The 27626-nt window shown below is 41.7% G+C and overlaps 1 protein-coding gene across 1 annotated transcript; it reads right to left on the reverse strand.

The window, feature by feature from the left end:
- Window positions 1-1757: 1757 nt before the first annotated feature.
- LOC140198895 (uncharacterized) lies at window positions 1758-27057 on the reverse strand. Its single transcript, XM_072260105.1, has 5 exons — window positions 26349-27057; window positions 21724-21968; window positions 13799-13898; window positions 9114-9460; window positions 1758-3539 (listed from the first exon to the last, which is right to left on the reverse strand). The coding sequence occupies exons 1-5, from the start codon at window positions 26464-26466 to the stop codon at window positions 3534-3536; spliced, it is 816 nt and encodes a 271-aa protein (XP_072116206.1). The 5' UTR covers window positions 26467-27057; the 3' UTR covers window positions 1758-3533.
- Window positions 27058-27626: the final 569 nt, after the last annotated feature.

Below are 27626 nucleotides of genomic sequence, written 5' to 3' on the forward strand. Positions count from 1 at the left end.
CCCCATCTGTTTCTGAGCATGTTTTTACTGGCTGCCACATGATTCTTTCCAGGGTTTCCTTTCTCCCTTGGCCTCCTCGTGGAGTTCTTCCTTTCTGCCTTGAGCTAGCATTTGCTTGGGCCCATGTGAAATCCTCAAACTCCCCTTGGAAATTCAGTCTCCGCTGTAATTTCTTAATCTCTCCCTCTGTTTCTAATATCTGCCTTTTCACTCTCTCTTTTTCCCCTTCAAGACTTTTATCTCCGATCCTCTGCCTACACTCTCTCGCACCCTCTCTTTCGCTACTTAACTCTTGCTCTCCCGACAAGTCACCTTCTGCTCTGGCCTGTTCAGTTCCGTGCTCATATAACAGAGATTTCTCTTCATCCCTTTTCGCTCTTAATTCCTGTAACCCTTTGATCTCCTCTTCTATTTCCCTTTTCTCCTGTTCTATCTTTGCCCTGTCTTCTTCTATTACCTTCCGTAGTTCCTCCTACTCCTTTTCGTGATTCTTTCTTTCCTCCTCGGTATCCCAGACTTTAATTTCTCCATTTAGATCCACGTTTCCTGTTATCATCGGGCACTGCTTAAGGGTTTCTTTCTCATATTAGGGAGGAGGCTTTTCTACGTCTTAAGGGTCTGGGTATAGAGCCGAAGCCGGCTCTCCGTTATGCTTTTCCTTTTCTTTATCAGACTGCTCCTTTCGTTTCTCAGTGTCTTTTTTACTTACTATTAATATACTTCCCGTCTTTCTTAACCTTTCTCCCTCCATCTTGTTCCCTTTTTTTCTCTCTTTTCTTAGATTTATCTTTGGGTTTGTGATTTTTAATTAGCACTTCCATTTCCTCACATAAGCTTACATTAAACATTCCTTCTCTTGGCCATTTCGTGACCAGATTTTTAGTCCTTTTTTCCCATTTTTCTGAAATTCCCACGATCTTACCTTGGCACACCAGGAATATTCTGCACAATATTTCTACTGCTGTTCCTTTCTCTGTCATGTTGTTCTCTTTTTCCTTTTTCTATTATGGTATTTTTAGAATCTCACATCTTGTCTATTTAATAATACTATTTCTCTAACTCTCTTTCTATGCCTAGCCTTATGGTTTATCTCACCAGTGTCTGAGTTATCTATTAAACTATCCTTATCTCTTATTATGTTCTGCCCGTGCAGACCCCTACTTAGGGTGGTATCCACAGAACTTTTCCTTTTGTACCTCGCCTACGCAGACCCTTACACTTCTTAAGGCGGTATTCACGAGGATTTTTAATTTGCACCTCGCCTATGCAGACCCTTACACTTCTTAGGGTGGTATTCACGAGGATTTTTCTTTTCTTTCCCTGCCCGTTCAGCCCTTCGTTTCGTGCGAAGCGGTATCCACAGAGACTTAGCAACACCACGTGGAATTTTCTTACTTAACATTATTACTTTATTCGTACTTACCCCCACTGCAGTGTTCTTGATTAATCCTCTGAGCCTCCTTTTATCCCCAATTCTGCCAGATTCTTTGGATCCGAGAGACCCTTCGGCAGTTGCTTCACACTTCTGAGTCCACGAGACCCCCCCCCCCCCAAAACCAACAGAGTTCTTAGTCCGAATTATCGTAAAAAGCGCTCACCTTTTTTCTTTGGGTGCACCCTTAATTCTGTTAGCCCCGTGAGGGTCCCCGAGGGACCAGGAAGCATCCCAATCTGCTGTTCCCTTCCTCGCGGGTCTCTATCCGATCCTGTTCGTGACGCCAATTTTGTCGTGGTTTCTCGTTTCTCACAAACGACAAGGAGACACAGAAAATTCGTCAAGACGTTTTAAACTTTAATTTGCAAATCAAAGTTGAGACAATCAGAAAGGTAGTAACTGACTGCCCGTCGAGGCTTGTATACAGCATTTTTATAGCAATTTTCCTATTTTAGCTACATTATCATATCCAGTCGGCCTGTGATTATATATCATCAATATATCCGCCCTCGACTTTCCACTATTGTTTTACTCCCCAACTTAATTATGTCCTAGTTTGCATTTTAGACCCTATGTCCCCTCATCCCTAACCACAGTTATTTCTTAATTAGTCTTGCATTGACATACTGCCACATATTTCATCACCTTACTCGCCACCGTTATCTTTCTACTTGGTTTCATTCTAGTTCTCTTCATGAATTAATAGTGAACAGATCAAAAGTCATTGCTACATAGTGAATACCTTCTATTGAGCTAGCAGTGGTTACATAGTAAATATAGAAAATACAATGTGTGCATTTGAGTAAATACTGTAATACATAGAAAATACAATGCATGCATTTTCATTTTCCAATAGTAACAAGACCACAAGCTGGTCATCCTGCGTCAGTAAGGTCTCCCCCAAGCAGAAATATTGTGGCAGACAGGGGTTTCCAGATGTGCTGTCCAATCTTTTCTGAAGAAGCACATAGAAACAGGCAAGGTTGATCAGAAATGCAGTGGTCAAACACAGAAACTGAGTGCAGGAGATGGGATATACACCCTTCTAACTCGGAAGTCCAGTACTGCTAACAGCTCTGAACACACAGAAACTACTGGAACCCAAGCATACCCCTCAATAGTCTGAAGAGGTCATTTCAGAAATGTTCAAGGGGGAGTTGCTGCCAAGAAGTCATTCCTTCGAAGTGGAAACAAAGCCAAGAGCACAAAAACACAGGACGGGTGTGCTGTACAATGGCAGCAACTACTCTGGACTGACAAGACAAAATTTGAAATTTCTGCCTCAAACAAGAGGCAGTTTGTTCATGGAAAAGCTGACAGCGATACACAGATGAGTGTCTGCTACCAACAGGGAAGCATGTCAGAGGTTCCCTGCATCGTGGGGCTGCATTTCTGCAAATGGAGTTGGTGATCTGGTCAGAATTAATGGAATCCTCAGTGCTGAGAAGTACAAACAGATTCTGATCCATCATGCAATACCATCAGGGAGGTGTCTGATCAGTCCTAACTTCATTATGTGTCTAAGGCTTTTGCACAGTACTGTTTTTTAAAAGTAGAAGATAGGTTCCTAAGATTGCAATAGTTGCTAAAACTTCCATATGTAAAAATAATTTCAAATCGAGAAGAAGGAGGGTCATTTTTAATTTTATTATCCAGTGTCATCTATGCAGGAAAATGTCCACCCATTACATAAATCCACACAAATTTCAAATTCTTTCAGGCTATAAAGCTGAAAATGATTTCCAAAACAAATTACTTCAGAAGTGCACTTAATTCATTGTTACAGGTTTGTAGTTCTGTCATCTGAACAGATACATTAGGTTGCATAATTACAAGCTGATCATATAAAAGCTTTTATCTGAAGGTTAATATACCCTGATTTTCCAGTTGCTTACTCAGATCGGTGTGTGGATGAGCCCAAAGCGCTGTTCAAAAACACAATAGGTAAAGTGAAGGATTGCATCGTCCCGAAAGTGCTGTAGGCCTCATTCTTTTGTCTGTTGTCCAAAGGAAGAATTCTGAGAGTTCAGAAGCTTGAAGAACCATTCACAGACTCCTTGCCTACTTGTTCACCTTCTGAGACTCCAACTACCACTTGCTAATACTGGAATGTGTTAAGAAAAAAGAATAAAGTCAGCTTTTTGTAAAAAAAAATCGAACATTACAACAAAGATAAATACATTGAATACCAAAAATGGGGAACAAAGAAGTATGCAGTACTTTGTCCCTTAAACCACCCACTAAGCTCCCCCCCATCATCACTACTTTATCATTTCCTGTCAGTCACTTTATGTACAGACAGTCCCGTACATAGTGTCACTTTATGTGCATAAGCTGATAGAAACATAGAAAACGTACAGCACAATACAGGCCCTTCGGCCCACAATGCTCTGCCTAACGTGTACTTACTTTGGAAATTACCTACTGTTACCCATAGCCCTCTAAGCTTCATGTACCTATCCAGGAGTCTCTTAAAATACCCTATTGTATCTGCCTCCACCACCATCGCTGGCAGCCTATTCCACGCACTCACCACTCTGCATAAAAACCTTACCCCTGACTTCTCCTCTGTACCTAATGTATTTATATTTATTGTGTATTTTTATTGTGTTCTTGATCTTACTGTTGTTATTATTTTTGTTTTGTGATATGAAAACATTATTATTTTTGAGCTGTATCGGATCTGGAGTAACAATTATTTCATTCTCCTTTACACTTGTGCACTGGAAATGACAATAAGCAGTCTTGAATCTTGAAACACTCAGCATGGATTTATTCAGCTCCAACATCACCCATGAGGTTGACTCCATCAATGACCACGTCTGATCAACTAGCATTCTTTTTCTCCAGCGCTGGTACACAGTGGGTGCAATGTGTATCACTTACACATTTACCCTTAATTAGCCTAGACAATGACAGAAGCCTCCAAGCCCATAACACAGAGAAGGAAAAGGGCAGCAGGCCATGGAAAGAGAACTATTTGCAGATTCTCCTGAAAGCTGCACTCAAGCCTAACCTGGAAACAGATCACCTATCCTTTACTCCCACTGGATCTACAACTTCAATTGCCCCCATAACAGCAGTGCTTTGATTATGAGTAAGGCAAAGGTCTTAAACCAACGCCAAAGTGTTTGAAGCATAGGGTGTTGGTATTCTAAACACTGCTAATCAACTGCTCTTGGCATTACTAGTATTTTAGAGATTATAAGTCTGCTATTATCAGGAATAGGAGTTTCATCTCTTAGAACAAGTCATCAAGAAAGTATAAGAAATATGTCTGTTTCATGCATAAGAATACACATCAAAATCCAATGCAATATCTGAACTAGTGCTAATCAACCCAGTTCTGCCATTCGATTAACTCATCTCCGATTTTAACTCCTCCGTCAACTTCAGATCCACCCCTTGCCAAACCAAGTACACTGATGTTGCTGTGGCTAAATACCCCAATTAGTAATCTAGATATCTGGACAAATAATCCAAAGGTATGAGTTCAAATACCATCTTAGCTGCCATGGAAGTTAAATTAAATGAATAAATTAGAATCTGGAAATAAAAAGTGTCCAACTAGTACCAGTTGTGAACAGATCCTTCGCCCCAACTGATTCCATCTATTGGAATCACATTTTCCCACATCTGGTCCAATACCGATACATTTGACTTTAGCTTCTCCCTCTCAAACTGCAGGGTGATCACGGCCTTGCTAATGAAATACAGTTCATTACACAAAACCCAATCCAGTACTGTTGCTCCTCTAGTGGGTTCATCTATAAGCTGCTCTGAAAAGCCATCTCATAGGCTATTTACAAATTCCTTCTTGTGGGATCCAGCACCACCCTGATTTTCCCAATCTACCTGAATATTGAAATCCCCATGACTATCATATCAGTACCACTATTACACAACTTTTCTATCTCCCATTGTAATTTGTTCCCTGCATCCTTGCTACCGTTCGGAGTCAGATATACAACTCCCATCAGAGTCTTTTTACCCTAACAGTTTAACTCTCCCCACAAAGATTCTACATCTTCTGATGATCCTATGTCAGCTCTTTATAAGGATTTCGTTTTACTTTTTTTAACCAACCAGGTCACTCCATACCCTCTGTGTCACAACCATGGATTCAGCAGCGCAGTAGATACGGCAACTGCGTTTGTGAATTTGCACGTGTGACCTAATTATTATTTAACTGTTATAGTACTAAACTCCATACTTGTCACTGTAGTGCTTGTCGAGACTTGGACAGAGCATAGCAACGCTTTGCTGCTGTTTTTGCTTTCGGCATTCCCTGAGATATTGGACTTTCAAGTCAACTGACTCTGAAGACTAGCGGTGTTCGTTTAATGCTTAGATGTCCTTTTCAGCCACAGTGTAGGCTTTGTGTTCTTTTTAAGAGTTTTAGTTGATGGCCCTGTCTGGCCAAGTGTTTATTGTTTATTTTCCCTTTAACACTGTTCATATTAAAGTCTGTGGCCTATCGACCTGCTTCAGTGTCTCTCACTCCACAATTGGGCCATATCCGAACCTGGTAACACTCTGTCCGTTTATTGTGTATCCTTGGATGTTAAGCTCCCACAACTCAGTTCTTTCTAAGGATTCTCAGCTTTCCAGCTCCCTATATTCTCTCTTAAGGATCTCCTCTCTTTTCCTATCTATGTTGTTGGTACCAGTATTTACCATGACATCATGAATTCTGGCTTCTCACTCTCCCCCTTTAGAATGCTGTGGGCCTGATCTGAGACATCCCTGACCCTGGCACCTGGGAGGCAACATATCATCTCTATGTCTCTTTCACATCCACAGAATCCCAAGTCTGCTCCTCTATGGAATCCACTAGTACTACTCCATTCCTCTTCTTCCCCCTTCCCAATCGAGCAACAGGGTCAGACTTAATACCAGAGACCTGGTTGCTATGACACCCTTCCCCCACCAGAAGTATCCAAAGTGGTGTAATTATTATTGAGGGGAACGGCCACAAGAGTACACACAGGGTTCTTTTCTCTTCTCCTGACAGTCACCAGGTATCAGCCTCTTGCAACTTAGAGGTGACTACCTCCTATCTGTCACTTCCTCATTCTCTCTCATGAGCTGAAGGTCAACTAGTGCAGCCCCATTTCCTCAACATGGTCCCTTAACACCACTGATGGAGTATAGTGTAGGGAGGGAGCTGAAGGTCAACTAGTGCAGCCCCATTTCCTCAACATGGTCCCTTAACACCGCTGATGGAGTATAGTGTAGGGAGGGTATAATCATGCACGTTGATAGGAGTGAAGGCATAAAAATTTAAAAATTGGAAGTGCAAAGTGACTTGGAAGTCCTCGTACAGGATTCCTTAAAGGTTAACTTACAGTTTGAGTCACTGGTAAGGAAGGCAAATACAATGTTTGCATTCACTTCAAGAGAAATAGAATATGAAAGCAAGGATGTAAAGTTGAGGCTTTATAAGGCATGGATCAGACTGCAGTTGGCAAACTCTGAGCAGTTTTGGGCCACTTCTCAAAGAAAGGATGGGCAGGCACTGGAAAGGGACCAGAGGAGGTTCACGATTCCAGGAATGAAAGGGTTAATGTATGAGGAGTGTTTGATAGCTCTAGGTCTGTACTCAGTGATGTGTAGAAGAAGGGGGTGTATCTCAGTGAAATCTATTGAATATTCAAAATCCTAGATAGAGTGGCTCTCAGGAAGATGTTTCCTATAGTACGGAAGTCTAAGACCAGAGGACACTGTGACAAAATACAGGGATGTCCATTTAGATTAGGAGGAATTTTTTTAGCCAGACCGTTGTGAATCTGTGAAATCCATTGCTACAGATGACCGTGGAGGCCGTCATTGGGTATATTTAAAATGGAGGTCGGAAAATTCTTGATTAGTCAGGATTCCAAACTTACTGGGAGAAAGCAGAAGAATCAGCTTGAAAGGGATAATAAATTAGCCATGATGGAATGGCACAGCAGACTTGATGGTCTGTATGTTCTAATTCTCTAATGTCTTAAGGCCTTTTCACCTATCACCTCCAGGCTTCTTACTTCATCCCCTCACCCACCTAGCAGCACCTAGAACCTTCTAGCTGGTAGTCCTTCCTGTCCCTCCACCGTCTTCTTCTGGCTTCTTCCTCCTACGTTTCTAGTCCTGATGAAAGCTCTCAGCAAAAACAGCAACTGTTCATTCCTTTCCATGTATAGTTCCTGGCCTGCTGAGTTCCTCCAGCACTCTGTATGTATTTTGTATTTAAGGCATATTCCGCAATTTGACGTTTAATATTCTGTATGTTAAAAGCTTGCTTTTTGCATGATTTGTTCTTTTTTATCACACGTTAGGTGTTTGATGTTTTCTTCAATTAGCCTCCATGATGTTCCTTTTTTTTTTGTGGCTGCCTGTGGGAGAACAAACCTCAGAAAGCAGTATACATATTTCGATAATAAATTTACTTTGAAACTTTGAAGCTTGATTTTGTATTTCACTGCATTTGTATTACTACATTTGCTGTTTTCTTCTAATTGAATTCAGTACAGGAATAAGGTTTTACAGAATTGCAGAATAATGCTATTCAGCCCATTGAGCATTCCCAGCTCGCAATTCAGCTCAACCCCAGTTAGTAATACTGTCCAGGAATGTAGCAGGCCAGGCAGCATCTATAGGAAGAGGTATAGTCGACGTTTCGGGCCGAGACGCTTCATCAGAACTAACTGAAAGAAGAGATAGTAAGAGATTTGAAATTGAGAGGGGGAGAGGGAGATCAGAAATGATAGGAGAGGACAGGAGGTGGAGGGATGGAGCGAAGAGATGGAAAGTTGATTGGTAAAAGGGATATGAGAGGATCATGGGACAGGAGGCCTAGGGGGAAAGAAAGGGGGAGGGGAAAAGCCCAGAGGATGTCAGGGAGTATAGTGAGAGGGACAGAGGGAGAAAAAGGAGAGAAAGAGAAAAAAAACTTTCAAATCCCTTTTCTCTTTCCTCCTGCAGATTTCCTCATATTTGCATAGTAATACTGTCCAGTCATTTCTCTACAGCCCATTAAATTCATTCCTTTTAGATACTTAACCAACTCTTTTTAGATGTCTAGAATTAAAACTCTGTGAACCACAACCCTGACAGTGTATTCCAGATGCTAAGCACTCAGTGTGTAGAAAATTCTTTCCTATGTTAAACTTGAAACTATACCCCAAGAGATGAGTTAGCAGCTTTGATGAACGAGCAGCATTTATGTTGTGCTTGACATCACAGCTCCAGATATCGATCAACATCACAATTCTAAATGCAAATCATTTCTGAACCAAGTGAGGTAAGAATGTAAAGACATTAAATATGGTAATAATCATTTGCCTCACTAATCTTATCAACCATTCTGTTAGTTACAGCAACTCAATTTTCATCCCATTTCATGACTCTTTTTCACACTCCCAAAAATTAATCTGATAAGAAACAACCTCCATTTCAAATATATTGTGGGGTTCTTAAGAGAATACTTTCTTGAGAAGTACAACTATTGCAAAGATTTGTCTTAGTTATTTTCCTGGATAGTATTTTAAGTATTACGGTTTTCGGCTAATGGGAAGAATATCTTTCAGTGTTCACTATGAACACTGAAAATAAATCATAAGGAAATACTAATAGTTCGGAGGCAAGAACATTAAAATCTCCACATGCAGCTAAATATCTTTTGATGCACATAAATTACCTGTGAATTATTCATATCTATGTTCAAGTCCATGGCCGTTGCACCCTGTAGTGAATTCACCGTTTGCTCTCGCAATTGCTCCTCTTCTCTCTTTACTGTCTCCAGCTCTACCTTCACTGTTTGGTACAGAGATTCCAGATCTGCTTCAGCTGTTGATGGCTCTCTATACAGTTCTGATCTATTCCAATACACCAAAGCTTCAGTAATAAGTTGCTGTTTCTCCAACGATGGAGCAGGCATGACACCATGTTTAATTAGGTACTTCAATATATCCTCGCGTAGAACCTTCCTGCGTTTCAGGAGTTCTTCTGCACTTTGGCTGTGGTTCAGAATGACACCGATGAGGTCTGCAGGAAAGTTCAAGAATATGTCATTTATATGCACATAAAAACATAACCTCAACATTTGATTGTAAGTAAAATAAAAAAAGGAATTATAAGTACAATAATTAGCTCACCAAGGTAAATGAGAACGAGAAATTAAGATGCTACTGTAATTCAACTAAAAAGAAAATACCCTGATACTGCACTCAGTGAGGGAATAAAATATCCACTGTTGACAGGTTTGCTGCCTCTCAGCTCAGGGGTTGAGGTTCAATGCTGGCTTCCACTGCTGTCTGGGCAGAGTTTGCACTGTGACCAAGTGGGTTTCTTCCTGGAGATGGATTTCCTTCCGAACTCCACATGCGGACTGGAAGGTTGATTGGTCACTGTAGTGTGTGGGTAAATGGAGGGATCTGGAGGGAGCTGAAGGGAATGTGGGTGGGTTAAAGTAGGATTAATGAGTGTAAATGGGTACTTGATGGTCAGCACAGATATGTGAGGTGAAGAATCTTTTCTTTGCTGTTTGACGTCTATTATGCTTAATGACACAGACAGACATTTTAGAGCAACACACACAAAAGGCTGGAGGAACTCAGCAGATCAGGCAGTATCTATGCAAAAGAGTAAACAGTCAATGTTTTGGGCCGAGACCCTTCAGCAGGACTGGAAAGGAATGTGAGACGACAGAATAAGAAGGTGCAGAGAGGAGAGGAAAGTGATAGGTGATAGATGAAACTGGGAGAGGAGGAGAGGGTGAAGGAAAGAGCTGGGAAGTTGATTGGTGAAAGATATAAGGAGCTGGAGAAGGGGGAATCTGATAGGAGGGGACAGAAGACCATTGATGAGAGGGAAGGGGGAGGAGCACCAGAGGGAGGTGATTTTAGGTAAGGAGATGAAGTGAGGGAGGGAAACAGGAATGGGGAATGGTGAAGAGGGGGAGGGAGGGGGGTCATACCATAAATTCAAGAAATCGGCTTAGAGGCTATCCAGACAGAATATAAAGTGTTGATCCTCCATCCTGGGTGTGGCCTCATCAATACAGTAGAGAAGGCTATGGACTGACATGTTTGAATACAAGTAGAAATGAAATGGGTAGACACTGGGAAATCCAGCTTTTTGTGACGGACAGAGTGAAGGTGTTTGTTCAACCTTTCTCTGTAACTTGGGTGCTGGAATCCAGGTAACATTCCAGTAAACCTCATCTGTATTCTCTCTATTTTGTTGACATCTTTCCTATAACTTGGTGACCAGAACTGTACACAATACTCCAAATTTGGCCTCACCAACGCCTTGTACATTTTTAATATTACATCCTAACTCCTATACTCAATGCTCTGGTTTATAAAGGCCAGCATACCAAAAGCTTTCTTCACCACCCTATGCACATAAGATTAAATAGATTAAATAGTAAATAGTACTCCAATTTAAACATGTGCTTAAGAGCTCTGCTTTCAGATTTTTTCTCTTCTTCTGCATCACTGAATATACAAAAAAAGAACTGAGCATTCATTGCAAATACATCATTTTTGATAAAATTAAGTATGGCTGCATTGGTACAATTACTGTGTATTATCACTCCAATATTCTGGGTTTAAAGTGGAGTTTGATAGTTTCTTGATTAGTAATGTCGTCAAAGGTTACGGGGAGGAGGTAGGAGAATGGAGTTGAGAGGGATAATAAATCAGCCATTATGGAATAACAAAACAAACTTGATAGGCTGAATAGCCGAATTCTGCTGCTATGCCTTATGTTACCTTATTGAGATTCATTTACTTGCAGGCGTTTTCAGGAAAAGAAGCAGAGCAAGGAAAAAAACAGATTATGAAAAGGGTAAGAGAAACTAACTAACACTTAATGCACTTGCACCTACCCAATCAAACCCTACTATTTTCTGGCCTATTTCATGGAATATAAACACAGAGGGTTCTGGTTAACCCATATCAGGGTCAGTACATTCTGATCCAATTAAGTCGCTTCCCCAATTAGCTGAAGTTTCATGAAAATAGTTAAAAAGGTAGAATAAAATCAAACTACCATTTAACTTAGAAACGAATTACATATTGAAATGAAATATAGAACAGATTAGAACACTACAAATACCAGTACAGTACTATAAAACTGTGTATTAGTTCCTAATAGTTATCACAAAGGACTTCATCCGGTAAGTACACTGCTGTGTTCTTTTTACTGACCGTAAATAAACAAAATCAGGGCAAACTGTATTGCCTTCATGCACAGTCAAAATTTTTAAAAATATCAAAACTCGCTACTTTATGATTCTCCAACTATCGGCCCATAATGCAAGCAAACACAACTAACACTATTTTAAAACAGTTCGCTCTGTGGTGTGTAACAGCCACACAACTGCACATGACTGACAGTAGTTAGAAACTGTACGGCAACAGAATCAACACAGCAACCCCCAGCTATAGCCACAGCTGCATTCCATGCTGAATCCCCCAGGAAATCACAGGAGCGTCAGATCATTCAGTTGTCCCAAAAATACATTGTTAAAAAGAGAAGTTACAGGCTGCAAACAATCACAATTCAGAAGAAGTATGTTTAGCAGAAGACAAGTATCCAGTAGTTTTGTAAACTGTCTACAAGATGCTGCCGTTGGTCATTGGCACCATCTTGCTGGAAGACAATTATATGCTAATTATTCACCGCATATGGTACTGGATAAATTAGGGCAGGTTGCCTTGTATAGGAATGTCGTGAGTTTTTGAGAAAGTCTATTAAGATTGAGAAAACCACATAATAACAACACAACAGCATAATTTTAAATGAGAGCATTCTGCTCAGTTCTCAATGTAAAAATTATTTTTCATCAACTGAAGGTCCAAAAATGATTAGCAAATGTCCAGAGGACAGAAAATATTCAAGGCATCCTCAATATAATGGTCAAATGATAAACATTCACAGCAGACATTTCTGGGGAATTACATTTCGGCCAGGTCTTGGTACACCAATCAAACACTTTCTTACCAAGATCTCAGTATCTCGAACTACCTTTCGAAATGTTATCTGAAGGAGAACAGTCCGACACGAAAAGGCTTTAGAGAGCATGTTTTTGATTCCGTACTGTTATAATCTATTTGTGATCTTTGTGCTAGAAAAAATGGCATATAAAAGAAAAAGTCCTCATGTTTATGATCCTTAAAAGTCAATGACTTCAAAGTTAAGGAAATCTGGAAGAAATTTTGCAATGGCCTCTATTTTTAGAAGAATATTTTTCTATTTTTTTAGAAAAATATATACAGGTGCACATTCCTTTATCCAAAATTCTGAAATCCAAAAAGCTCCGAAAACCGAAGTTGTTTCGCCAACAGCTGACGTCACTCAGGTGTGACGTGAGAGCACTAGCAGAGGACGCCAGACGTCAGTTGTGGCTCAGCGCTCGTACTAGTTACACGTGCATTTGCTGTTCGCTGATATTTTGTGTTCACTGTTGACTTTGTCTTTAATTTCACTGAGAAAATGTCAAAAAGAGCTGCAGATACCCCTATGGGTAACAATGAGAAAAAGAGAAGGAAGCATCTATCATTATCAATACCGCAGAAAGTGGAGTTATTGCAGAAATTTGATCGTGGTGTGTCTGTGCGGCGTCCTACTGAAGAAAATAGTGTCGGAACTACCACTGTATATGATTTAAATAAACAGACACAAGTGACTGAAGTTTTATAGTGATAGTCACAGTAATATTCTACATTTATTCCAATAAATCATTTACCATGGGTTTGATTCAGTTCATTTGAAGCTGTATATTTTTATGTTTTATTGAATGTTTTTTTGGAAATAATTTTTTTTCTTATCATTATTCTCTCAACAATACAGTATAACAACTATTTACATAGCATTTACGTTGTATTAGGTATTATAAGTAATCTGGAGATGATTTAAAGTATACGGGAAGATGTGTGTAGGTTTGGAGCACTGCTGGGTCCTAAAGTCTACCACACTGAGACAGGTTAAATAAGGGACTTGGGCATACGTGGTTTTTGGTATCGGGGTGGGGGGTCTGAAATCTGAAAAATTCTGAATTCCAAAATGCAACTGGCCCCAAGGATTTCGGATAATGTATTGTGGACCTGTATTTATTAGAATGCCAATAAATGTAACAAATAAATATCTGTTCTTTTAACTGTTCAAATATGGCAAGATTAAAAAATCTAATTGATTTCTTTAAATACACATAAAACTTCATCGAGTGTAAACATGCAACTTTACACAAAAGGTTGATTTCAGATGCCAAAAATAGTCTAAAGAGTAAACAAATCCAATGATGCAAGTGAGAGAGTGACACAATTATAAACAATTATAATCTATTTGTTACATCGAATTCGGCCTGATTGTACTTACCTGCTGTAGTTAACCCTCCACGGACTATACTGTCCTTCAGTCCAATCAAATTAGAACAGCTTAATGATTTTAGGATTTCAGAACATCCTCTTCTTTGGGCCTGTGAAAAAGAATACATGATTTTTCTCTCTCCTAAATGAAATCTCTCAGGTCACCAAGAATTTAGAGTAAACTTTGTTGGAAGATACGCAGTAATGTGCCACAGTGATCTCTGATTGGCTTCGAAAGCATCAACACGTCAGTCAGCGTATTCGGGAGATTATATCAAAGTGAAACAAACACGTAATCAAAAGGAATAAGGGAAATCGATACAGATATAAATCAGCTGATATAAACAGGGAACACGTTGAGATGTAAGGCTACAGAAATTACAACTGCTTCCTTGTCGACAGGCTTCAAACAGGCAAAAGATTATTGTAGAAATTGAGGCTTCTGGAATCAGAGTCATTGATAGTTATAGCACGGAAACAACTCTTGAGTCCACCGAATCTGTAACAAACTTCAACCACCCACGTCCACTGATCCTACAAGTATCACTTTTGTATTCCCCCTGTATTGCCATTTATCCCCATCTGTTTACAGCAATCACATAAACAATTTTCAGAGAGAAATTAATTTGTCAGCTCACACCTTTCCTATTCTCACACTGATTTAGACCATAAGACAAAGGCGCAGAAGTCGGCCATTCGGCCCATCAAGTCTGCTCCGCCATTTTATCATAAGCTGATCCATTCTCCCATTTATTCCCACTCCCCCGCCCTCTCACCATAACCTTTGATGCCCTGGCTACTCAGATACCTATCAATCTCTGCCTTAAATACACCCAATGACTTGGCCTCCACTGCTGCCCATGGCAACAAATTCCATAGATTCACCACCCTCTGACTAAAAAAATTTCTTCGCATTTCTGTTCTGAATGGGCGCCCTTCAATCCTTAAGTCATGCCCTCTCGTACTAGACTCCCCCATCATGGGAAACAACTTTGCCACATCCACTCTGTCCATGCCTTTCAACATTCGAAATGTTTCTATGAGGTCTCCCCTCATTCTTCTAAACTCCAAGCAATACAGTCCAAGAGTGGACAAACATTCCTCAAACGTTAACCCTCTCATTCCCGGAATCATTCTAGTGAATCTTCTCTGTACCCTCTCCAACGTCAGCACATCCTTTCTTAAATAAGGAGACCAAAACTGCCCACAGTACTCCAAGTGAGGTCTCACCAGCGCCTTGTAGAGCCTCAACATCACATCCCTGCTCCTATACTCTATTCCTCTAGAAATGAATGCCAACATTGCATTCGCCTTCTTCATCACCAACTCAACCTGGAGGTTAACCTTCAGGGTATCCTCGCAGAGAGATTTAGACCAGTTAGAAGAGTGGGCTGAAAGATGGCAGATAGAGTTTATTGCTGATAAATGTGAAGTGCTGCATTTTGGTAGGACTAATCAAAATAGGACATACATGGAAAATGGTAGAGCATTGAAGAATGCAGTAGAACAAAGGGATCTAGGAATAATGGTGTATAGTTCCCTGAAGGTGGAATCTCATGTGGATAGGGTGGTGAAGAAAGCTTTTGGTATGCTGGCCTTTATTAATCAGAACATTGAGTATAGGAGTTGGGATGTAATGTTGAAATTGTACAAGGCATTGGTAAGGCCAAATCTGGAGTATTGTGTACAGTTCTGGTCACCGAATTATGGGAAAGATATCAACAAAGTTGAGAGAGTACAGGGAAGATTTACTAGAATGTTACCTGGATTTCATCTCCTAAGTTACAGAGAAAGGTTGAACAAGTTGGGTCTTTATTCTTTGGAGCGTAGAAGGTTGAGGGGGGACTTGAGGGAAGTATTTAAAATTATGGGGGGGTAGATAGAGTTGACATGGGTAGGCTTTTTCCATTGAGAGTGGGGGAGATTCAAACATGAGTTGAGAGTTAAAGGGCAAAAGTTTAGGGGTAACATGTGGGGGAGCTTCTATACTTAGAGAGTGGTAGCTGTGTGGAACGAGCTTCCAGCAGAAGTGGTTGAGACAAGGTTGATATCGACATTTAAAGTTAAATTGGATAGCTATATGGACAGGAAAGGAATGGAGTGTTATGGGCTGAGTGCAGGTCGGTGGGACTAGGTGAGAGTAAGAGTTTGGCACAGGTTAGAAGGGCCAAGATGGCCTGTTTCCGTGCTGTAATTGTTATATGGTTATAATCACTCCCCTCAATCTCTCTCCCCCTTATATTTTTTCCTTTGTCTTTTATTGACCCAATTGGCCTCCATAACTCCAATCCTTGCCCCTCCTCCATACTCTTCATCTGTTCATTACCCATACACTGCTCTCAAAGGTCCTGATGAAGGGTCTAGGCCCAAAACATCAACTGTTCATTCCTTTCCATCTATGGTTCCTGGCTTGCTGAGTTCCATGCATCATGGATTAAATATATGTATTATGTATTTAAGGTGCATTCTGCAGTTTGATGTTTAATATTCTGTATGTTCAAAGCTTCCTTTTGTTGCATGACTTGTTCTTTTTTTAATTGTACTTTGGGTGTTTGATGTCTTCTTTAAATAGGTTGCATGATCGGTTTTTTTGTGGCTGCCTGTGGAAGGACAAACCTCAGAGTTGTATACAGTATTCATATGGTGGCATACAAAAGTTTGGGCACCACTGGTCAAAATTTCTGTTACTGTGAATAGCTAAGCGAGTAAAAGATGACCTGATTTCCAAAAGGCATAAAGTTAAAGATGACACATTTCATTAATATTTTAAGCAAGGTTACTTTTTTATTTCCATCTTTTACAGTTTCAAAAGTATCACAGCTTGTAAATGCTTTCTGTAGCCAGCTAAGAGTCTTTCAATTCTTGTTTGGGGGATTTTTGCCATTCTTCCTTGCAAAAGGCTTCTAGTTCTGTGAGATTCTTTGGGCGTCTTGCATGCACTGCTCTTTTGAGGTCTACCCACAGATGTTCGATGAATTTTAGGTCGGAGGACTGTGAGGGCCATGGCAAAACCTTCAGCTTCCACCTCTTGAGGTAGTCCATTGTGGATTTTGAGATGTGTTTAGGATCATTATCCTGTTATAGAAGCTATCCTCTTTTCATCTTCAGCTTTTTTTTTTTTTTTTACAGACGGTCTGATGTTTGCTTCCTGAATTTGCTGGTATTTAATTGAATTCATTCTTCCCTCTACCAGTGAAATGGCTGCAACACAAGCCCAAAGCATGATCGATCTACACTCGTGCTTAACAGTTGGAGAGGTGTTCTTTTCATGAAATTCTGCACCCTTTTTTCTCCAAACATACCTTTGCTCATCGTGGCCAAAAATTTCCATTTTGACTTCATCAGTCCACAGGACTTGTTTCCAAAATGCATCAGGTGTCATGGTCCGGATTGGGGACCCTTTAAATTTACCTTGTTTATGTTACGATCCGGACCGTTGACCCCCTGTTTCCCTTTGGTTCCCTGTTTTCCCGTGTCCCTCAGCCTTGGTGATTAGAGGTAATTTACTCTCGGCTGAACGGGTAGTTTATAGTCTCTGGCTTTCAGCTGTTCGGCACGAGGACGTCTGCAAAGTCACCAAAGGTACGGTGTGCCAATGTCATCTGGCCGGAGCAAACCTAGTCTCCGCTCGAGGCGAGTGCCGGTAATTCGCTTTTCCTCACCGGAGCAACCCTATCAAGTTACCTTGCCAAAGCGAGCCTGCAAAGTTTCCTCACCGAGGTGGGTCAGACAGTTAACCCGCCGGAGGGAATCAAGAACCGCTGTCTACTGTTTCCGGGCCTAGACGAGAGCTCGCCACTATCCGGTGGCTCCAAGTCAAGTCCCGGCCCTGGCGGCATCCAAGTTCTCAATCAAGTCCTGTTCCTGGCAGCATCCAAGTTCCGAGTAAAGTCCTGGACCTGGCGGTCTCTGATTCCGGTCCTACTCCCCTGTCTGAATCCCTTCTCTGCCCCTCTCGCCTCTAGTCCTCGTCTGCAGCCCTCGCCTGCATTTCGGTCTAGTTCTGTCGCCGGAGCTAGATAGGTACTGTCTGGTGTTCTTTCGTGTTTGTCTTGTCTTGTCCTCGCCTCCTTGAGTTAAGTCTGGCCGTCTTGCCGTTGCCCCGCGAGGGGGTTATGTCTTGACTTGACTTGTCCTCGCCTCCGTGGGGTAAGTCGGGCCGTCTTGCCGTTGCCCCGCAGGGGATCATGAGTCCCGGCCCTATGTCCTGTACCCAAGGAGGGGTCCCGGCTCTCTGTTCCGTGTTTGAGTCCTGGCCCTATGTCCTGTACCCAAGGAGGGGTCCCAGCTCTCTGTTCTGTGTTTGAGTCCCGGCCCTACGTCCTGTACCCAAGGAGGGGTCCCAACCCTGTGTTCTGTGTATGTGTCCATGGTTCCATGCACCTGCTCTCCCGAGACCGAAGCTCTGTTTTTCCATGTTCCTCCTCTCCCTAGCCCATGTCATGTCCATAGCTGGTTCTGGGGTCCGAGCCTGAGGCAAGACCCAGCTACTGGGTCTCTGCCCAGTCCCTGGCTCGGAATCCATACCATAGCCTCTTCAAGTCGCCTCTAGTTCTGGGATCCGATTCAGAGCCCTAGCTCAGACCCTTGTCCCAGCCTAGTCGTAGCCCTGAGTCCTTGTCCAGTTTGCTACTCCTGCATCTGCCTTGCTCTCCTGGTATCGAACAATAAACTAAATTTGATTAACCTCTATGTCTTGTATTTGGGTCCACCCTTGCTCCCAATGCCCCACAACTGTGACAGAATGCTCTCGCCAAACATGGACCCAGCAGACACAAACACTGTTTTTCCAAACTCTTGTCAGCCTGAAAGTCAAGGTGTTGTTTTTCTGTTTTGCCCGCCGGCCAAACCACCCCCACCCACCCGGGTCATCGATAATACAGGCAAATCTGTTGGTCACCTGGAGGCTCCCATTTGGGGGGGGGGGGGGAGTACTGTCATGGTCCGGATCGGGGTCCCTTTAAATTTACCTTGTTTATGTTACGATCCGGACCGTTGACTCCCTGTTTCCCTTTGGTTCCCTGTTTTCCCCTACCCCTCGGCCTTGGTGATTAGAGGCAATTTACTCTCGGCTGAAATGGTAGTTTATAGTCTCCGGCTTTCAGCGGTTCGGCACGAGAGCATCTGCGAAGTCACCAAAGGTACGGTGTGCCAATGTCATCTGGCCGGAGCAAGCCTAGTCTCTGCCCGAAGCAAGTGCCGGTAATTCGCCTTTCCTCATCGGAGCAACCCTGTCAAGATACCTCGCCAAAGCAAGCCTGCAAAGTTTCCTCACCAAGGTGGGTACCACAGTTAACCCGCTGGAGGGGATCAAGAACCACTGTCTAGTGTTTCCGGGCCGAGTTGAGAGCTCACCACTACCAGGAGGCTCCAAGTCAAGTCCTGGCCCTGGCGGCATCCAAGGACCGAATCAAGTCCCGTCCCTGGCGGCATCCAAGTTCCGAGTCAAGTCCCGGCCCTGGCGGCATCCAAGTTCCGAGTCAAGTCCTGGCCCTGGCGGTCTGTGATTCCTGTCCTACCCCCCTGTCTGAATCCCTCCTCTGCCCCTCTCGCCTCTAGCCCTCGTCTGCACTTCGGTCTAGTTCTATCGCCAGAGCTAGATAGGTACTGTCTGGAGTTCTTTCGTGTTTGTCTTGTCTTGTTCTCGCCTCCGCGGGGTAAGTCTGGCCGCCTTGCTGTTGCCCCGTGGGGAGTCATGTCTTGTCTTGTCCTCGCCTCCGTGGGGTAGGTCAGGCCGTCTTGCCATTGCCCCGCGGGGGGTCATTTTTGGTCTTATCTTGTCCATGCCTCTGTGGGATAAGTCAGGCCATCTTGCCGTTGCCCCGCAGAGGGTCATGAGTCCCGGCCCTATGTCCTGTACCCAAGGAGGGGTCCTGACTCTGTGTTCTGTGTATGTGTCCATGGTTCCATGTACCTGCTTTCCCGAGACCGAGGCTCTGTTTTTCCATGTTCCTCCTCTCCCTAGCCCATGTCATGTCCATGCCTGGTTCTGGGGTCTGAGCCCGAGGCAAACTCAGGTACTGGGTCCTTGCCCAGTCCCTGGCTCAGAGTCCATACCGTAGCCTCTTCATGTTGCCTCTACTTCTGGGATCCGATTCCGAGTCCTAGCCCAGACCCTTGTCCCAGCCTAGTCATAGCCCTGAGTCCTTGTCTAGTTCGCTATTCCTACTTCTGCCTTGCTCTCTTGGTATCGAACAATAAACTAAATTTGATTAACCTCTCAAGATGTGTCTTGCATTTAGGTCCACCCTTGCTCCCAATGCCCCACCACTGTGACATCAGACTTGTTTAGATGTACCTTTGCAAACAACTGACACTGAATTTTGTCCTGAGGACGCAGGAAAGGTTTTCTTCTGATGACTCTTCCATGATGGTCATATTTGTGCAGGTGTTGCTGCACAGTAGAACAGTGCTCCACCACTCCTGAGTCTATTAAATTTTCCTGAAGGTCTTTTACAGTCAGATGAGGGTTTGATTTGCCTTTCTTGCTATCCTACAAGCAGTTCTCTCGGAAAGTTTTCTTGGTCTTCCAGACCTCAACTTGACCTCCAGCGTTCCTGTTAACTGCCATTTCTTAATTACATAACGAACTGAGGAAATGGCTACATGAAAATGCTTTGCTATCTTTTTATAGCCTTCTCCTGCTTTGTGGGCATCACTTATTTTAATTTTCAGAGTGCTAGGCAGCTGCTTAGAGGAGCCCATGGCTGCTGATTGTTGGGTGAAGGTTTGAGGAGTCAGGGTATTTCTAAAGCTTTGGAGTTTGCATCACCTGGCCTTTCCTAACGATGACTGTGAACAAGCCATAGCCCTAACAAGCTAATTAAGGTTTGAGACCTTGGTAAAAGTTATCTGAGAGCTCAAATCTCTTGGGGTGCCCAAACATTTGCATGGTGCTCCTTTCTTTTTTTCCACTCTGAAATTGTACAAAACAAAAATAATACACTAATCTTGCTTAAAATGTTGAAAAGAATGTTTCATTTTTAACTTTATGACTTTTGAAGATCAGTTGATCTTCTATTCACTTAACCATTCAGAGTAACAGAAATTTTGACCAGGGGTGCCCAAACTTTTGCATGCCACTATACTTTGATAATAAATGTATATTGAAACTTTGAAGCTTGATTTTGTATTTCACCGCATTTGTATTACTACATTTGGTGTTTTCAACCAGCTGAATTCAACATTGGAATTTACAGAATGACAGAATAATGCCTTTCAGCCCATCCAGCACCACGTAAGAGTAACTCACCTAGTCCCCAGTCAGTAATACTATCCAGTCTTTTCTCTATGGCCCATTAAATTCGTTCCTTTTAGATACCGGCTCTTTATAGATCTCTAGAATTAAACCTCTATCAACTATTACCCCTAACACTGTATTCCAGATGCTAAACAGTGTGTGTAAAATTCTTTCCTTTTACATTTATTTGGAAGCAATACCCCAGTGATGAGTTAGCAGCAGTTATGTTGTGCTTTACATCACACCTCCAGATATCTGTTAACATTACAAATCTAAGGGCAAATCATTTCTGAGCCAAGTGAGGTAAGAATGTAAAGACATTAAATATGGTAATAATCATTTTGCCTCAAAAAATCTTATTCACCATTGTTAGTTACGGCAATTCGATTTTCATCCCATTCCACGACTCTTTTTTACACTCCCAAAAATTAATCTGATAAGAAACAACCTCCATTTCAAATATATTGTGGGGTTCTTAAGAGAATACTTTCTTGAGAAGTACAACTATTGCAAAGATTTTGTCTTAGTTACTTGTCTGGATAGCATTTTGAGTATTATGGTTTTCAGCTAATGGAAGAATATCTTTCAAGTCTATGAACACTGAAAATAAATCATAAGGAAATTCTAATAGTTCGGAGGCAAGAACATTAAAATCTCCACATGCAGCTAAATATCTTTTGATGCACATAAATTACCTGTGAAATACTCTGTGTTGGGTGCAGAATTTGCAGATCTGCTTCAGATGTTGATGGCTCTCTATACAGTTCTGATCTACTCCAATACACCAAAGCTTCAGTAATAAGTTGCTGTTTGTCTGACGATGGAGGAAGCATGAAACCTTGTTTAATCAGGTACTTCAATATATCCTCGCGTCGAACCTTCCTGCGTCTCAGGAGCTCTTCTGCACTTTGGCTGTGGTTCAGAATGATACGAATGAGGTCTGCAAGAAAGTTCAAGAATATGTCATTTATATGCACGTAAATGCCTAATCTCAACATTTGATTCTAAGTAAAATAAAAAGGAATTGTAAGTACAATAAGTAGCTCACTAAGAAGGTAAATGAGAATGAGAAATTAAGATGCTACTGTAATTCAACTAAAAAGAAAATGCCCTGATTCTGCACTCAGTGAGGGAGAAATATGCCCGCTGTTGCCAGGTTTGCTGCCTCTCAGCTCAGGGGTTGAGGTTCAATGCTGACTTCCACTGCTGTCTGGGCAGAGTTTGCACTGTGACCAAGTGGGTTTCTTCCTAGAGATGGATTTCCTTCCGAACTCCACATGCAGACTGGAAGGTTGATGGGTCACTGTAGTGTGTGGGTAAATGGTGGGATCTGGAGGGAGCTGAAGGGAATGTGGGTGGGTTAAACTAGGATTAATGAGTGTAAGTGGGTACTTGATGGTCAGCACAGACGTGCAGTGAAGAATTTTTTCTTTGCTCTATGGCCTCTATTATGCTTGATGACACAGATAGACATTTTAAAGCAACACACACAAAATGCTGGAGCAAGTCAGCAGGTAAGACAGTATCTATGGAAAAGAGTAAACAGTCAACGTTTTGGGCCGATACTCTTCATCAGGACTGCAAAGGAATAGGAGTGAAGCAGTCTATGGGGGAGCGGGGGTGAAGTAAAGAGCTGGGAAGTTGATTGGTGAAATAGATTAAGAGCTGGAGAAATGTGAATGTGATAGGAGAGGACAGAAGACCATGCAAGAGAGGGAAGGAGAGGAGCACCAGAGGGAGGTGATTGCAGGTAATCAGATAAATTGAGGGAGAGAACCAGGAATGGAGAATGGTGAGGCAGGTGTGAGGCAATTACCAGAAGTTCAAGAAATCCAGTTGGAGGCTATCCAGACAGAATAGAAGGAGTTGCTCCTCCAACCACAGTGTGGCTTCATCACTGCGGTGGAGGAGGCCACGAACTGATATGTTGGAATGGGAATGGGAAGTAGAATTGAAATGGGTAGCCACTGGGAGATCCAGCATTTTGTGACAGAGAGCGAAGGTGCCTGGTGAAGTGGTCTCCCAATCTATGTCGGGTCTCACCAATATACAGGAGGCCACACCGGGAGCAGCAGACACAGCATATGACCCCAACAGACTCACAGGTAAAGAGTCGCCTCACCTGGAAGGACTGTTCGGGGCCTTGAGTGGTAATGAGGGAGGAGGTGTCCTCCCTCTCATAATAAATCCTAACATACCATTTACCTTCCTGTTCTCCTATTGCATCCACTGGCTTTCAGTGACGTGTGCATAAGGACACTCAGCTTCCTTTGAACATTAATACCATCCATTCTCTTGCTTGCCATTTACACAATACTCGGTATTTCTGTTTGTGCACTAAAGTAAATGACCTCATGTATTTTCCACATGATATTGCATACCCTCGTCCAATTCATTCAGGTTGTCTATATCTCCCTCAAGTCACTTTACTCCACTTCAGTACTCACAATCCCACTATATTTTGTATTAATAGCAAAATTAGACATTTGGCATCTGACGTTTAAGCCAAATTATTCACGTAGATTGTGAAAAGCTGAACTCCACACATCTCTGCCTTATCTCGCTTGTCACAGACTGCTAATCTGAAGTGGTTCTGTTTATTCCCATTCTTTGCTTTCTGTTCAATAATCAATATATTTCAGCACATTTCCCTCCAATTCCATATTATCTATAGCTTTACACCACACTTGCTGGCTCCTGCTCACCTATTCTACTAAACATGTCCTCAAAGAATACTTCAGGATTGTTCTTTCCAAAATTCACATTAATTCTGTCCAATTTCATTATAGTTTATTTGGAAAACATTTAAACCATTAATATTCCTTATTGATTCATGTATATAATGTTCTGTATATTCCAACAACATGGTTGTATCTCCCATAAAATAGCTAAAAATATGATTCTGAATAGGACACACACAAAATAAAACTCATGGTAAACTGCAGTGGTTAAAATGATCTATTGTGGTATCATGCGTCCCACAGTGAGAAAGAATGACTTCAGACTGTGAATCTTCTTACTATCTGAATGCCCAGAGCTCGTATGTGTTTTCTATGTTTCTAATATGAAATTAGTTTCTATGTTACATCAGCATGTATCAGCCAAACAAACAGGTCTGTCACCTTTACAAGCATGCACAGACAAGCCTTGGCGTACGTCAGCCAAATTTAGCTTTGTCCATCATGTTGAAATAATGCATTTAAGATACTGTTCTGCACAGTTCCATGCCAGGCTTTAATTGTAAACACTGTATAACCGTAATTAAGCTGCTGGACTAATAATTAGAATTCAAAATCAATTATTAAAAAGATGAATCTGACTACAACATAGGTAACTGGGAAATTAAAATTCAGTTATTTAATAAATATATACTTGAAATACTTCATTTGTACAGGGAAATACTTCATTTGTACAGGGAAATACTTCATTTGTACAGGGAAAGACACAAAAAATTTCTTCATTCGTCTCCTTCGGGAAAGGAATCCTATTGTTCCCACATGGTCGGAACTTTTAATGATACCAGATACACACTAAGGAGGTTAATATTTAATTGCCCTCAGAATTATCTGAACAAAACATGTAAACAATTTAGGAATGAGCAATAAATGTCCCTGTCCTGTGCGTGAAAGAAATAATATGGCTTCACAAGATATGCTAACGCTCAATGCAATCAAGATTAAAGAGATGAACCTTAAAGAGATGGAGTTATGATAGTTCCCTCAAACGATGAGGCAAAGTAATTTCCAACCAGATTCAAGTAAGATGGAAATATTCATTCAACCATCTAGTATATAGTACCTTCCTTATCTCAGGAATGAGTTATGCTGAATGGGAGGGAAGGGGTGCAGGACTGAAAGCTCTAGACCAAATTACCCATGTTTCTCAAATGGTAACTTTCGACTACAGCCTCTATACACAGAGTTTAGAGTTCAAAATTCAAAGTAAATTTATTATTAAAGTGTGTATGTATCACTATATACTACGCTATGATGTATTTCCTTGCAGGAATTCACAGTAGAACAAATAAATATAAAGAATCAATGAAAAACTACAGACAAAGACCAACAAGTAACCAATGTACAAACTAATACATATTCATCGAAAAGTGAATTAACCACAACGGTCAATTGATTTTATCAATGACCTTCCAGAAATGCAGATATATGATAGTGATTCTACCATGTTCAGTTTCATTCATAACTCCTCACCTGCGACAAAACCTCAGCACCATTCATAAATTCTACTTACACTGGAGATGTGAATGCCACTGATCATTTCCAGCAAAACAGTCAATCAACTCCCTATTATTTTCACCAAATAGCTCATGGTCAACATCTTGCAAACTTAACTGAGCTGGCCAAATGAATATGGCCACAAGAGGTGGTCAGAAGGTTGATCTTCTGTGGAGAAGGACTCTCCTAATACCTTCCCAAAGCCTTTCCAGCATTCACAAAACACAGCTGAGGCATGTGATGCAATACTTGCCACTTTCCTGATGAAACTATTTAGTACCTTCACTGATCACTTCCTCCATCTCTGGAACACTGAATGTTAGTTAATGTGTATCATCTGAGAAATGTACTGCCCCAACTTACCGGGTCTCCTTTGACAGTATCTCATAAATCCACCACTGTCACTTAGAAGGATAATGGCAGAAGGTAAAGAGATCCACAACAGCTTCTGTTTCCTTTCTACATCTTTGTCTTGTCACAGCCACAGATTACTTGCGTGGCGAAGCAGCTCAATCAAATCACACAAATAACAAAACATCTTCAGCACTGAAGACATTAAACATCAAATTGCAGCCAAAAGTAAGTCCACAGACATGAGCTGCCAAGAAAATCGAACCTTCTAGCATGGGAACCAAGACTCCGGCACCTTCCGCCGGCAACACTGAGAAGGAGACCGGTCAAACACAGGAAGGTGGCACTGAACACCCATTCGTTTTCCGTTCTCATTCTTGTTGAATCTAATCTTGCTCAACGCTTTAATCAGAGTGGAGCAATGGAGCATTTTTTTTTAGAAATGTAGCAATTTAGAAAAATATACATTTATTAGAATGCTAATGAATATCAATATTTAATAAATATCTGCTCTTTTAACTGTGGAAATGTTGCAAGATAAAAATACCTAATTGATTTCTTTAAATACATTTAAAACTTTATCGAGTGTAAACGCGCAATGTTACACACAAGATTCATTTCAAATGCCAAAAATAGTCCGAAGAGAAAACAAATCCAGTGATGCAAGAGAGAGAGTTACACAGCTATAAACAATTGTAATCTATTTGTTAAATAGAAATCGACTTGGTTGTACTTACCATCTGTAGTCAACCCTCCACTGACTACAATGTCCTGCAGTCCAAGCAAATTATCGCAACTTAATGATTCTAGGATTTCCGAACATCCTCTTCTTTGGGTTTGTGAAAAAGAAGACATGATTTTTCTCTCTCCTAAATGAAATCTCTCAGGTCACCAAGAATTTAGTGTCAACTCTGTTGGAAGATACGCAGTGATGTGCCACAGTGATCTCTGATTGGCTTCGAATGCATCAACACGTCAGTCAGCGAATTCGGGAAATTACATCGAGTGAAACAAATAATCAAAAGGAACAAGGGAAATCGAAACTGATAGAAATCAGCTGATAGAAACAGGAAACGCCTTGAGATGTAAGGCTACAGAATTTATAACTGCTTCCTTGTCGACAGGTTTCAAACAGGCAAAAGGTTATTGTAGAAATTGAGGCTTCTGGAATCAGAGTCATTGATAGTTTTGCACGGAAACCAGCTCTTCAGTCTGCCGAATCTGTAACAAACTTCAACCACCCATGTCCACTGAACCTAGAAGAATCACTTTTGTATTCTCCCCGTATAGCCAATTATCCCCATCTGTTTACAGCAATCACCTAAACACAGGAGCAATTTTCAGAGAGAAATTAATTTGTCAGCACACACCTTTTCTAGGAAAAACTTCTTCACACAGAGAGTGGTGAATCTGTGGAATTCTCTGCCACAGGAAACAGTTGAGGCCAGTTCATTGGCTATATTTAAGAGGGAGTTAGATATGGCCCTTGTGGCTACGGGGGTCAGGGGGTATGGAGGGAAGGCTGGGGCGGTGTTCTGAGTTGGATGATCAGCCATGATCATAATAAATGGCGGTGCAGGCTCAAAAGGCCGAATGGCCTACTCCCGCACCTATTTTCTATGTTTCTATTCTCACACTGATCTACTATGCGTCTATTAAAATTACAGGCAAAATGGTGATTCTGGCCCTCTCCTGTACCAAGGGTCCACTAGCCTTGGTAGTATCCAGAACATCTTCAAGGAGCGGTGACTCAAAAAGCTGGCATTCATCATTTATGATGCCATCTGAGATTCTGCCAACAGTAGTTGTATCATTGGCAAATTTTTGGATGGCATTTGAGCTGTACCCAGCCACACAGTCATAGGTGTAGAGAGAGTAGAGCAGAGGGTAAGCACACATCCTGAGATGCGCCAGTGTTGATTGTCAGCAAGGTGGAGAAGTTATTTCCAATTTGCACAGATTGTGGTCCTCCAGCTAGGAAGCTGACGATCCAGTTGCAGAGAGAACCTCAGAAG

Source organism: Mobula birostris, chromosome 6 (assembly GCF_030028105.1).
Source record: "Mobula birostris isolate sMobBir1 chromosome 6, sMobBir1.hap1, whole genome shotgun sequence".
Lineage (NCBI taxonomy): Eukaryota > Metazoa > Chordata > Chondrichthyes > Myliobatiformes > Myliobatidae > Mobula > Mobula birostris.

Bases quoted from the DNA above. Each gene is read 5' to 3' on its own strand.
- LOC140198895 (XM_072260105.1), bottom strand. From the start codon at position 26,466: ATGTCTTCTTTTTCACAAACCCAAAGAAGAGGATGTTCGGAAATCCTA. The intron at 13,899-21,723 runs GTAATTTATGTG...TCTTTTTCACAG, and splicing joins CAACACAGAGTATTTCACAG to GCCCAAAGAAGAGGATGTTC. The intron at 9,461-13,798 runs GTAAGTACAATC...ACTTTCCTGCAG, and splicing joins TGGAGGGTTAACTACAGCAG to ACCTCATCGGTGTCATTCTG.